Below are 14,135 nucleotides of genomic sequence, written 5' to 3'. Positions count from 1 at the left end.
AGAGGCATTGAGAAAGAAAATTACAAAACTCAGAATGTTTTCCTGGGGACTCAGAAAAAATGGATATATTATGGAAGATTAATTCCCCCTGTAGTCAGCACCACCAGCTGTTTGTGAAACCCTGATGCAGAAAAGTAGGGCAAGCTAAAAGATCAGTGAACAGAACAATCCCTGCCTCCAAATTAATAGCTGTTTCATGTATTTGGGAGCAGTCCACTGTTTAATTTTATTTAATTTAAGGCCCCCAAAGATGTGCCTCGTAAACGTGATAAGTGCCGATTACTTAAATCACCATAAAAACCATAGAGAGACAGGAGGGGATAACGGCTTTTGGATAATTTACACACACTATTATAAAGAAAAAGTCATTTTGAATCAGAGTTCTAGTAAACACCTGCTTCTGCCCCTCTTCTCTCTTTATCCACCCAAGTTTGGCTGCTGTGTAATTTTCATCAACTTTACTTCTAATTATGCCAGAATAGTTTTTGGATATGAGTTGAGAATGTGTAGATATTACTATGATTCTGTCTTCCTCTTTCTACAGTCACTCTCAGGAGAAAGGAAAGGCTTTGTAATTAAAATTAGAACAAACCAACCCTAGTGAGAGATGGAAGGAGAAGGGACCATGCTATGCAGAAGAGATTCTGACTGAGAACACTGGATGGCATGTGTCTTCCAAATGTGTCTTCCAAATGTGTCAAAGCGGCCACCGTTCCACATTTCCCTACCTGGGTTCTTTCTGGCTAGTCCTTTACTTGTGTAAACAGAGTAGGAAATATCCACAGAAACAGCAGATATTGTTTGAGTCCAGTGCAAGTAGAACAACCTGACGCATAGTGAATATTAACAGAGAATTCAAAACATCAACTACTCAGCACTGAAAGTGGACGTGGGGTGTATTTTTAAGTCAATGGAAGAGAAAATTCATAGCCAAAGAATGATTGCTCTATGAACTTTAGATTGCAATATATTTGATTATACAGTTTCATCTTTTTAAAAGAATCCTGTTGGAATCCTGTTGAAAAGTCTCTTCAGAGAGACTTTGACTGGCAGGAGAAAACAAATCTATTTTATAACCTTGCTTTAAAAAAAAAAAACAGTTTCTTTTGTTGACATTCATGTATTTTACTCAACATCTTTGGCGCTAAATGCCATGCAGCTATTTGTAAACAAATCTGAGCTACACTCAAAGCAGGAGAATTATTGTTGGTTGCCAGGAGCATTTTCACGTGATGAATCTGTGCGGGTTTCAGTACCTGTGTTCTACAGCTATGAAAACCCATCAACACGATCGAGGTGTGAGAAACTCAGGATTTGCTGATCTATGTGAGTGCAAAGTGCAGGCTCTTTCTACGTGTTCCTTAAAAGAGGATGTTTGAAATAATGTTCCATAGATCTTGAAAACAATTTCCGAGAATGAACTTTAGAAATGCTTTGAATAATGCAAGCTGCGTAAGAGCTGATTACTTCTCCATTACAGTGATGGCAGAATTCCTTAGAATATAACTCATTTTCTTTAAAATTAAAATAATAATAATAATAATGTTATGACCGACAGTGTTTTTCAAAGTGTGACCCTGAACCCTGTGCATTGGAGTCATCTAGGGGTCCTTTGACCTGGATAAGAGGGGTCCTCTCTTGGGAACTTGGGTCACAGAAGGCCCTGCTCTGGCTTTCCTCCACCTATGGCCCTTCCCATGAGGAAAAGAATCTCTGAGGCTGTGACCCCCACTCCATCGTATCTCTGAGGCTGTGACCCCCACTCCATCGTATCGGGACTCGAGAATTTCCACTAAACTCAAGGGATCATGTCAAGGACACCCATTCTCACTACAGTGGGCCCCTCACTCTGTGGGAAGGGCTATGGGTAGGAAAAGAAGGAGTCCCAAATGGATGGGTCCTGTCCCCCACAGTTCTGGGCCTGGCCTTCCAGCCCTTTGTCAAGGCAGGAGGATAGAACATCTGTTATTTAAGTTTGTTAACTTAAATTTCAGTGACTATGTAGAAATATGGGATTTTGCCTCTATTCATACTCACATCCAAGGCCCCATAAAGGTCAGGCCAGGTCTGCTAGGGGATTTTCAGCACTCAGATTCCCAGCGTCTATCCCAGGCTTGGGAATCACAAGCTCTGGGAACATGGCAGAGAGTCTGTCTTTGAACCTGCTTCCTAGGCAACGCCTTGTGCCCTGCGGTTGGAGGGCTGGTGCTTTGGGGTCACTCTCAGGTAGTCTCAGAAATCCTCTGGCTTCTTCTTCACAGGCTGGGGTTTCAGCATGGGCACCCATTACCACTTCCACAGCTGGAGAGTGTTTGTCATTGTCTGCGTGCTGCCCTGCGCCGTGTCCATGGTGGCTCTGAGGTTTATGCCCGAGAGCCCACGGTTTCTGCTGGAGGTGAGTCAGCGCCCCGGCCCCAAGTGAGAGCGATGGGACAGCAGCAGTAGCCAGCCCTGCTTGCTTAGCCCCTAGGGCCCTCCTCCTCCCCTGCTTGCTCATTGCAAACCCCGACCCTGTCAGCCGACCTGGCCTATCGTTAAATCCAGCTCCATTGCTATCTGTGCTGGTTGCATGTCCTGGATCCATGGATGCCTGAGTACAGGGGCTCAGGAGTGTTTGTCACCAGGGAGATCTTAAAAATTGTCCTCTGTTGTGTATTAGTGTCCTAGGGCTGCCGTAAGGAAGGGCCACAGACTGAATGGCTCGGAATAACAGACACTTATCATCTCACCATTCTGGAGGCTGAAAGTCCAAAGTCAAGGTGTCACCAGGGCCATGCTCCCTCTGAAGCCCTTAGGAAAATCCTTCCTTGCCTCTTTTCCTTGGCCCACAGCTGTATCACTTTAGTCCCTGCCTTTGTCATTTCACAGTGATCTCCCTATGTGTCTCTGTGTCTTCCTGTAAGGAGACAGTCATATCGAATTAGAGGCTCACACTATGACCTCATCTTAACTAATTACATCAGCAGCAACCCTCTTTCCCAATGAGGTCACATTCTGAAGTACTGGGGTTTAGGACCTCAGCATGTCTTTTGGGGGGACACAGTTTGACTCCTAATATGTCGTGTCTTCTGCTTTATCCTGTCAGTGAGGAAAGGACTCCGGCCCTGTGGGCCATTCAGCCTCACAACTATGAATAGTTGCTCCTGGTGTGTAACAGTATTAATATTGAGCATTGAAGGGACGACTTTATTATTCTGAATAACCTTCCATGATGGGCTGGGGACAGAAACTTGGTCTCGTCTTTCACAAGTCCTATGTGGTGACAAGTCCATGTCCCGTCGCCTCAGACTCAAGCATCAGCACTAATCAGCAAGAGATTTTTTTATGTCTCTTTCCTTGGTTTTACCAGATGGGCAAACATGATGAAGCTTGGATGATTCTCAAGCAAGTCCATGACACCAACATGAGAGCTAAGGGGACCCCGGAGAAGGTGTTTACGGTGAGTGTGTGGTCGCCTGTGCCCACAAGAGGGGGCCTCTCCTCTTTACTGGTTGGGTTTGCTAAAAAAATAATTTTATTACATAAGCACATCACAGAAAATTTGTCAAAAGAAGAATTACACCCTTGACATTCTTATCACTGTGTCATAATTTATTCTTTTCATTTCAATGGATATCCTTCTCAATACCAATAATTATTAAATGCTAAAAGAAAAAACTAGCTGTAGTCATATTGGGATAAACATAATTACATGTATTTACACATACGTGTTACTTAAGAGTTCTCATAAGCATTCTACATGTTGTCTCACAATATTCATAGCCATCCTTTTAATGAACATTAATATTAGAGATTGATTTTGTCTGTTTTATTACCTTGTTCTTGTAAATACCGCTGCGATGAACCTTCTCACACACATCATTCCTTCCCCTTTCTTCATCTTCTGAGTTTCTTTTCCAAAAGTTGGCACCCAGATATAAAATGACTGGTTCCAAGAACATGAATATTTTTATAGCTCTTGAGATATATTGCCAAATTACATTTCAGTCGGATTGTAGCAGTCTACAAGACCACAAGCATTTCTCTATGCTCTTACCAGCAGTGGCTGGTAGCCTGAATTTTGTTTCTTGCTAGTTTACAAAGTTAAAACAAAAGTAGTAAATGGTAATTTCCACGAAGATCTCTAGTGAGTAACCTGGGTCTGTGCTCCTCCCCACCAAGCTCTGTCACTAAGCCCGAGGAATGGCCATTGCAGCCATCTTAGTGCACCCGTTTGCTTAACTTCCTTTCAGGCCAATTGCAAATCCATTTCCTCCAGGAAGCCTTCCTGGATTAGCTCCCGCCTACATGGGGGTGAATATAGCTTTTCGAATTAGTGTTTTTGTTTTCTTTGGATAAATACCCAAAATAGAATTGCTGGATCATATGGTAGTTTTATTTTTAACTTTTTGAGGAACCTTCGTCCTGTTTTCCATAGTGGCTGCACCGATTTACATTCCCACCAACAATGCACAAGGGCGCCCTTTTCTCCACATCCTCGCCAACACTTGTTGTTCGTTGTCTTTTTGATGATGGCCATTCTGACAGGTGGGAGGCAATATCTCATTGTGCTTTCTGTTTGCATTTTCCTGATGAGTAATGATGTTGAGCCTCTTTTAATACACGAATTGGCCATCTCTATGTCTTCTTTGGGAAAAAGTCTATTTAGATCCTCTGCCCATTTTAATCCAATTGTTTTTTTGTTTGCTTGTATGAGTTCTTTATATATTTTGGATATTAACCCCTTATTGGATATATGGTTTGCAAGTACTTTTTCCACTCAGTAGGTTGCCTTTTCATTTTCGCTGATGATTTCTTTCACTGTACAGAAGGAGTACATACTTTTTCTTATTCTATTGTGTTTTTAAAATGTATTATGTAGCAAAATCCCCTTTCCCCACCACACGAATGTGCACACACACACACACACACTGTTGCCTGCATGGGCTCTAGATTTCTGTGAGGTTAATACTCATTAGGGATAAACTTTTGAATTTTAAGGTAGAATCAGCTCTACTGTGGGCAAATCAGATATAAATGAGAATTCAGTGTCTTATGACCCACTAGTTTCTCAAAGGCATGATCGAGTGAAAAGTCTCATTTTGTCTGCAGTGGGATAAAGATTGCTAAGAGATGCTATATATATGTTTGGTTAAGAATCACTAAACTAGAGGACCACCAGTCTCCTCTAGCCCTCAATAAGTCAATAAAGTCAGTTACATTAAACTAAAAATTGAAAAGTGTGATAAAAGTAGGGTTAAGATTCCTTAGCCCATCTTTGCTTTCCAGGTTTCCAACATCAAAACTCCCAAGCAAATGGATGAATTCATTGAGATCCAAAGTTCAACAGGCACCTGGTACCAGCGCTGGCTGGTCAGATTCAAGACCACTTTCAAGCAGGTATGATTGGGGACAGGTGGTGGATGAGCGAGAGCTCTACGGAAATCTGTAACTTCAGTGGGAGAAAACTAGAGACCCTGAACACTAACATCAACCCAAGGCAGTGTGATGGGGAGGAAGCAGCCCTGCATAGGGGTGTGTGGGCCCTTGCTCATGCCCACCTCTCACTCACTCGGAGCTCTTCAGCCACACAAACTCTCGAAAGTTTAGTTTCTTATCTTTGCTCTTCTTTCCCCAGGCAGAGACTTTGAATGTAGGAAAAAATGTCTGGTCTGAGTAAACATCTTTCTCTCTAGCGTCTTCTCTTTAAATAATCCATAGGAAGAAAGGAGTGAAATAAATGACCCCTTGAGGTTTGTTAGTGATTTCTGAGAAAGTCTTCATGAAGGGCAAGGCCATTTCTCCGGAGAAGTGGCTTCCACGGGCCTGTCAGCTGTTGAGCATCGAGGCAGCCAGCCAGAGTCTGCCGAGACTGGGTGACCTTGGTGTGTGGTTGTTAACGTTTGGAATAGGAACCATTCCCGCAGGCAGGAAGCGGAACCCAGTAAGGTTATTCAGTGCCTTGAAAGCCCCACTCCATGTGCTTTTGATCGTGTGCATGGGGAAATTGTGTTCCCAAGGGAGATGCTAGGGACTGTTAGAGGGTGAAGCCAGCCAGTAGGGAGAGAAGAGGCTTCCCTTGTAATTTGCATAGACTTGCCACTTCGGGAAGATACTGGCTTCCTGGTCAATTCATTGGGAAACCTTAGAAACAGGCTCTGTGAGTCATGAGTTCCCACCTTAATAGCCGTTCTCTGGTGTGCACTGCAGGTCTGGGATAATGCGCTGTACTGTGTGCTGGGGCCCTACCGGATGAACACACTGATTCTGGCCGTGGTCTGGTTCAGCATGGCCTTAAGGTACGGTGCGCCTTACCTGCAAGTTCACTAATGTCTCTGATTGTGTCGTGCCTCGGGTGCCTCATCTGTAAATTGAGGATTACACTCAGTTCTAACTCATAGAGTCTGTATCAGATTGGATGCTTTCAGCTGCAAGTAACAGGCAAGCCACCCTAGTGGCTTTTATAATGAGGGCATTTCTTATCCTTGTGACAAGAATTCCGCAGGGAGGCAGGCTGCAGGAAGGAGGGTCTCAGCCTGTGGCTAGTTCCCATCATGACTGCAATATGCCTGTGCTGCTCTTGGCATCCTGTCTGCAGGAGAAGGAGGCTGCCTGTCTCCAACCCTCCCTTTTTAACAGCGAGGAAACCCTTCTCAGGAGATGAGCGTCACACACCTAAGGCTAAACTAATCACTGGCAAAAGGGCTGCAATTTCGCAGATTCTAGACTTATCAGGATTTGCCTCTGAACTGACAATATCTTTGGCTTTCCTGAGGGTTGATACAAAATTAAGTTTCTGTTCCAAGAAAGAAGCGAGGAGTGAGTGTTAGTAGGCAGTCATCAGTGTCACTGTGAATATTAAATAGATAAAGCAGGAGGCTCTGCAGTGATGTGCCCTATAATAAGGAAATTTTAATGTAATCTGGTGATTAGCTGGCTCCTCTCTCAAACTGCAGGCTCTCACCCCAGTCATCTCATTCACCTCCAAAAACATGACTCTCTTTTCTGTGCAAGTTTAGCGGTCCACGTAAGCATTTCGAGACTGTGTAACTGTACATGTAAAGTGCTTGCAATAGTTTCTGGCACCTAAGTGGTTAATTGTTGTGATCAACTAGGAACTTTCAGCAAGATTTTAAACTTCCATCTATGATAGTGCTTTGTTCATGGCCAAAGACACACTCCCTTGACCCAGGAAATTAAATTCTTCCTAACGACCTCTTTGATTATGGGAGGGACATGTCTAATTTCTTCTGATACCTATTCATGGAGACCCAAACACGTAAAAGTAGTGAAGAAACCAGTCCACCTGGTTTATCTAAGCCAGAAGGTAACATTTCAGAAGCCAAAGATGATAGATACCAGGATTCGAATAATCAGTAGTTTTAAAATATGTTTTACTTATAGTTACTTATGTCTGATTCTATTTTGCTGTGTGGGTAATACATTTCAAATGTTGAAACAACAGAGAAATCTGACATCCGTCCCTTCCCTCCCTACCCAATTCCTTCTTACTCCTATATGTAATTATTTTTCATTTTCCTATTTCTCATTTCAGTGTTTCCTTTTGCAAATTTAAGCAAATATATACTTATATTTCTTCATTGTCTTATTCAGAAGAACATATTGTTGCATTGTTGAGTGTGAAAAGTACTCAAGAATATATTCTGCAGACCCCTCATGCCAGTAAATTGAGGTTTTCCTCATTCTTCTTTACAGCAGCATAGCACATGTGCATTTCACTCCACAGACAAGTACCTTACTCTGATCAACCAGGGATTTATTGCAAGACTTCTGGGGAGTTTTCAGCCTTTTGCTCTTGCAAATAGTGCCACAATGAGTAACCATGCTTGTAGGCTACTTTATATTGGGCAAGTTTATCAGTGGACTAAATTCCTAGGATTGGGATTAATCTTGGAATAAATTCCTAGGATTGGGATTATGGAATCAAAGGGGGTAAATCCATCAGTAATTTTCTTAGACACTGATCAGTTTCCTCTACAGGGTGTTGTCAGTTTCATCCCCTTTCCCAGAAATGTACGATACGAGTATCTGTTTACTTACAGCCTCAGCAACAGAATATTTTGGCAAACTTCTGGGTTTTGACAATCTGGTAGGCGAGAATGGTAACGTGGTATAGTTTTAATTTGAATTTTTTCTTATTATGAATGGGATTGAGCATCTCTCTCTCACTCACTCTCTCTCTCTCTCTCTCTGTATATATGTATACATATAGTGACTTTTTTTTGAGTTGATTATCTTGAATTTTCCAGGCATAAAATTATGTCTTCTACAAATAGAGATAGTTTTACCTCTTGCTTTGCAGTTTTATATTTCTAAGTTCTTTCTCTCATCTGAATTGGCTAAGACTTACAATATAGTGTTCAATAGTAGTGCTGATAATGGATCTCCTGGTCTTGTTTCTGATGTAGCAGAAATGTCTTTAGTGTTTTCCCATTAAATAAGATTCTGCCTTTTGGGCTAAGAGATATATTTTCTTACATGATAAGGAAGTGTCCATCAATTCCCAATCTTTTGATTTTTTTTTTTTTTTTATCAGGAATGAATGTTGTTTTTACATCGGATATCCTTTTGTTATCTTTGAAGATGATCATGATTTTCTTCCTTAGATCTGTTAATATGATGAGTTATATGATTATCTTTCCCCATAATGAATGATGTTAATACATTTTAAATGAGCTTTATCTACATCAAATGCGGAAAGCAGACTCTGATCATGAAAGAATAAAGCTGCTCAGATATTCTGTCTTCTCTGTTCCAGTTACTATGGCCTGACAGTTTGGTTTCCTGATATGATCCGGTATTATCAAGATGAAGAATACAAGTCCAAAATGAAGGTATTTTTCGGTGAGCACGTGTACGGTGCCACAATCAACTTCACGATGGAAAATCAGATTCACCAACATGGAAAGCTTGTGAATGATAAGTAAGTGAGAGACCATGGGTTTTCCCCAGATCAAAGTGACAGTCCATGGGGACTGGTCTTGGGAAAGAGCCAAGGAAAGATAGAATTCAGTGTGATGGGGAATGAGCTCCAAGGCTATTGTGGCCTCAGTTTATTGTGGCTGCCAGAGACACGGTTATTCTCCTGGGAGCTCTGTCTGTACTGTGCTGACTCTCAGTCATCCCTCATCTCCTGTGGCTGATTCATCCAAGGATGGAGTCATTTGATCAAGGAGGGTTAATCAAACCATCTTTCCTGAGACCTCACACCTCTGATGGAGACATGCAGGGAGCTGTCACCCTTTAATGGTGACTGCCCAGAGCTGTCACTGCTGAGGTCTCTGCACCAATCAATCTACTGCCTGGTTGTTGAGCTTTTATTTTTGATTCTGGAAAACTCTTTGGGCCAAGGCTAACATGACACTATCTTACGTTATTCTTTCACCAAGTGTCACTTCCAAGGGGGGATGAGCATGGGCTTTCCTCAAGGGTGTTGTCCTTTGTGGGGAAGAATGAGTGAGTGGAGTGTGAGAAAAATCCTGCCCACATCTTTGTGAGGCTGCTTCCTCAATACATTTTCCTCCTCTTCCTTCTACTCCTGGGACAAATGAAATGGACAGTCCAGCCCACCAGACTTTAAGAATGCCTCTCTGAGGCTGCACTTTGAAGGCCCCAAATGGGTCAGGATAGGACTGAGTGTACCCAGGCCACATTATTTATTCCTCTGCTATGTCCCTTCTTGAATTGTACTCAGCAAGCTCATCGGGTCAGGCTATGAGGTGGCACCAAAATATCATGGCCCAGGTAATTAAGTGCCAGTGATATAAACTGCCCCATATTTACCGCCTCTACCAAGAGTTAACACCACGAACTCTCTCGTCCAGGGCATGGTCCACCTCCTCCACCCGCACCCCGCTCTGGGTCTGAGTGAAGTGGCCTTGCCCATGACTGTCAGCCACTGTGGGGAAGAGTGTACGTCTGGGCGAAGTGCAAGCAGGATGCCTTCTGCAGTCTAGTCCACCTGGCTCTTACAGGCCAGACCTTAGCAAACGTCCACTGTCATTCAGGATGAAAACATGTGAAAAGAAAGGGGGACTATTACTCCTACCACTATGAGAACTTAGCGGAGCAAGGTTAGGACCAAGTAGCAGTGGACATGGAATTTGGATTTTCAGATGACTTTTTCAAATGCAGAAGCTCAGTCACAAACATTTACACAGTCACGTGCCCAGGCATGCACACACCATCTGCAAGGACACTTCAGAGCCACCGTTATGTGTTGGGAGTGGCCACTCCCAAGCTAGTGGCGATGGAGCCAGGATTTCTCCCTCTTGGGGCCCTTCACTAGAAGTCAGGAGATGTGGTATTGCTGAGGAAGAAATGTTGCCATTGCCTTGTTAGAACATTTTACAAGTGTTGAAAACTAAAAGACGTTATAGATAATGGCTAGATGTCATTCATGGTATGACATCATTCCCTGCAGAGACGAATTCACCAAAAGAGACCTCACTGATAAAGTTCTTAGTGTTCAGTGATCCTCTATTGTGACATTCATAATAACAATGATAGTAAATTAATAAGGCCAATAATAATAATGATGGCAGCCAACATCATTGAGCACTTCTGTGTGCCATGTGCCGCCTTAAGTGCCTCTCATCTAATCTTCACAGAAACTCCAGGAGGCAAGAAATGTGCTTTCTGCTTTACAGGTGGGAAACAAAAGCTTAGAGAATTCGAGTGACTTGCCCAAGTCACACAGCAAATATAAATAGAAACATCTCTCTCGCAACCCAGGCATTTGGACTCCAATCCCGTATCTTTGACATCTACAAACACCGTCTCATTGGGAAACTCTCCAACCCCACAGAGGCCCTGTTTCACATGGGGTTTTCTGCACTAAAAAAGTTAATTGCGATGCCAGAGCCCTTATGATTGATAATAGGCGGGTTTTGGAGTTCTAAGACTTAGTTACGAAGAAAATGGGAACTTGTGGTCCATTCTGTTCTTTTAACCTTTCTTCTCCTCCTGACACTTTCGGCAAGCTGCTAGGTGTGAGTGAGGAAGAAGCAAGACTTCACGAAAGCGGCTGTCTTGTCTTATGCTCCCAGGACCCCAGGGGACAGTAGAGTTGCTGCCAAGGGTGTGGGTATGCATAGGCATGCAGGCAGTTGTCTGGGAGTAGGTGTAAATGTTCTGCGTACACAGAAGTTCTACCATGTTTCTGTGTGATTATTAAAATGTGAATTCCTTCAAAAGTCACATAGAGTTCATTTTAACTTGTCATATATATGTTTTTTAACCAATATATACGAAAAGTGCAGCCCCTTGAAGGCCATAATCCCCGCCCCAGCAAATTGTTGAATGAAAAGGGCATTTTTCTTCTTGGAAAATGAAGAACCTTTGAAATTGACCTAAGGAAGAAACGAACCTGTTTTCTTTTCTTGGCTTATGCTGCCATCTCCTGGCCATGAGCTAGAAAACACCTCATCTTAAAAAAACTTGTCTCTTTGGAGTTAAATTCATGTTCTTTGGCTTTGCCAGAGGAGGCATGGGGTGGCAGTTTTCCATTTGTACCAGAGTTCCCCATTTGAATTAATCCACACCTTGCAGATTTAAAATTTAGGTAAAAAATATTTACTTTATTGACTGTCACTCATAGGGGAAAATGCCTTTGTGTAAAAAAGGGCTTCAGACTTTACCCAGAGATTTTGTCAATAAAGGAGCTTCTATCGAAACCTGGACTTCATCCTGCTGTGAGACCAATCCCTTTGGCCCCTAGAAGGAACAAAGGTACACAGATGAGTTTTGGCCTTCTCTCCAAGCATCATCGGCAGCTTCCTGGCACATTTACATGATCTTGCTTCAGAACTTTGAGTTTTTGGAAAATGTAAGAAGGCAAAAGAAAAAGTCCATATTTTAAACTCTGAGCCAAAATATCAGGCCAAGCCTCTCTTATCATTAATTAAGAACAGGATAGCTTTTTGTCCCAGAGCACGTATTAACTAATTAATTAATTTAATTACTTTCTCCATTTGGTAAAGAAATTCGGCTTGGCACAGCTCACTGCCGTGAGAGTTAGGATGGGGGAAGGGGATGATCTGATTTAAACCTCTCTGCGCTGCACAGCAGGGAGGTGTGCCTGATTCCCGTGTGCGATGGCTCATGACCCGGGAAGTAATGTCGTAACCCCGAGCTTTCCTGATAGCAGAAAGCTGATGTTGCAGACTACTCAGAGTTGGGACCTCAAATGGCAGTGAGTAATCTTCACACGAGACAACTGGCCAGTGAAAAGTAGGAGAAAAGCTCTCATGAGTTCCTACTGAAGGTCAGGGGTGAATAGCTCAGAATGAAAAAGAGGTTGATAAAACTCTAAAATGAGGTATGTAGTAGAACAGGGGGCAGGGAGGGCAGAAGGAGAAAGAAAACAAACACACAGCTGGAAAAGAGATGGTCATTTCGCACATCACACCGAAATCTTACCCGCACTGTGGACAGCTCCTTGCAGTGGGGCACAAATGAGAATTTTCTTTAGCTGCAGTGGGCCTGGTTCAGTTCAGCAAAGCTCTATGAAGCTGCCAATGGCAAGAAACGTATAAGTGTGCCTCTGGCTTCTGGGTCTGAGGAAGTAAGCATGTTTGAGGGACTGGGTTATTGGCTGTAATGTTTTCCACTTCTGTACCTGGTCATGGGCTTTGTTTATTTTATTTATTGGATTATCGTTTCCATGTTAATTTTCATGATGTCTTAATCTGTTCAGGCTACTATAACAAAATACTGTAGACTGGATGGCTTATAAACAACAACTCAAAATTGATTTCTCCCAGTTCTGGAGGCTGGGAAGTGTGAGATCATGGCATGGGTAGATTTGGTGTCTGATGAGGACTCGCTTTCTGGTTCCTAGCCAACCACTTCTTGCTGTGTCCTGACATGGAGAAATGGCGTAAGCTCTCTGTGGTCTTTTTCGTAAGGGCACTAATCCTATTCATCAGGGCTCCACGCTCCCAAAGACCCCACCTCCTAACACCATCACAGGGTTTCAACGTAGGAATTTTGGATAGTCTCTAGCACATGCGTTCTTTAAAATCATGTGTAGAAAGTAATTGCCAATTATGTGTTTGAACATTTTTTATCTGTGATTTATTGTTTTAAAATAAACTTGTGAATGGTTTTAGCTTCACAGAAAAATCACAAAGATAGTGCAGAAAGTTTTCATATACCCCACATTTAGTTTCCTATTACTAACATCTTATGTTACTATGGTACATTTGTTACAATTAATGAACCAATAGATAACATTATTATTAACTCCAGTTCATACTGTATTCATTGCCCTTATTTTCTGCCCAGTGTTCTTTTTCTGTCCAGGTCATCACATCACCTTTAGTAGCCGTGTCTTCTTAGGCTCCTCTTGGCTGTGACAGTTTGTGGCTTGCTTTTTCAGATTTTGCTTATAGAGTCCTTTCTTGTGCAGATATCTTATTATTATTATTTTTTTAATGCCGAATTTGTCACCTTTCTTTATAAGGTCTGTGCCTTTGGCTCTTATTTCATAAATTCTTTATATTTGAAGTCATTTGCTACTTTTTTTTTCCTCTAAGTTTTAAAGTTTCCCTTTTCGCATTTAGGTCCTTAATTTTTCTGGACGTGGTCTCTGTATATGGGAAAGGAACTAATGTGATTGGATAGCCATGTGAATAGCCAGTCATCTCCACCACATTATGAAATTGCCTGTCTTTTCCCTAATGATATCCCTAATTTTATCATACGTCAAACTTCCTTTATATTCATTTTGTGTTTCCAAGCTCTCTTTGGTTCTCTGGGTTTGTTTGTCTTTCCCTTTACCAAAACTGCACTGACTTAATCTCTGTAACTTTATTGTTTAGTCATGTTTCCAGGAGTATTAGGTTCCTCCACCTAGTCATTAAGATTTTTTCTTGGCTAGTTTTGCCCCTGTGCTCCTTCTACAGTGAATTTCAGGATCAAGTTCTAAAATTCCATTAAAAACAACTGGCTGGGATTTTGATTGGAATTACGTAGAATGGCAGGATTCATTTGGGACATGTTTACACCATGGGATCTTCCAAACATTGAACACTATATTTCCTTCTACTTAGTCATTCTTTTATATCCTTCGGTGATGATAGATAAAGATCTATGAAGATCTCGTATGTACTTCCTTAGGCGTATTATTGACA

The 14,135-nt window shown here is 42.2% G+C and overlaps 1 protein-coding gene across 1 annotated transcript in view; it reads left to right on the top strand.

Annotated features, from left to right (window-relative positions):
• Positions 1–14,135, top strand: part of SV2B (synaptic vesicle glycoprotein 2B) — a 40,014-nt gene that overhangs the window by 14,992 nt on the left and 10,887 nt on the right. The window contains exons 4-8 of the mRNA XM_006905342.2: positions 2,262–2,395; positions 3,350–3,439; positions 5,269–5,379; positions 6,190–6,278; positions 8,759–8,923. Of these exons, the coding sequence (XP_006905404.1) occupies positions 2,262–2,395; positions 3,350–3,439; positions 5,269–5,379; positions 6,190–6,278; positions 8,759–8,923 (589 nt within the window). The remainder of the gene's footprint in view (positions 1–2,261; positions 2,396–3,349; positions 3,440–5,268; positions 5,380–6,189; positions 6,279–8,758; positions 8,924–14,135) is intronic.

This window comes from Pteropus alecto, unplaced genomic scaffold, assembly GCF_000325575.1.
Source record: "Pteropus alecto unplaced genomic scaffold, ASM32557v1 scaffold60, whole genome shotgun sequence".
Taxonomy (NCBI): domain Eukaryota; kingdom Metazoa; phylum Chordata; class Mammalia; order Chiroptera; family Pteropodidae; genus Pteropus; species Pteropus alecto.
Note: the sequence above shows the minus strand (reverse complement) of the source record. Positions and strands in the feature narration are given on the sequence as shown.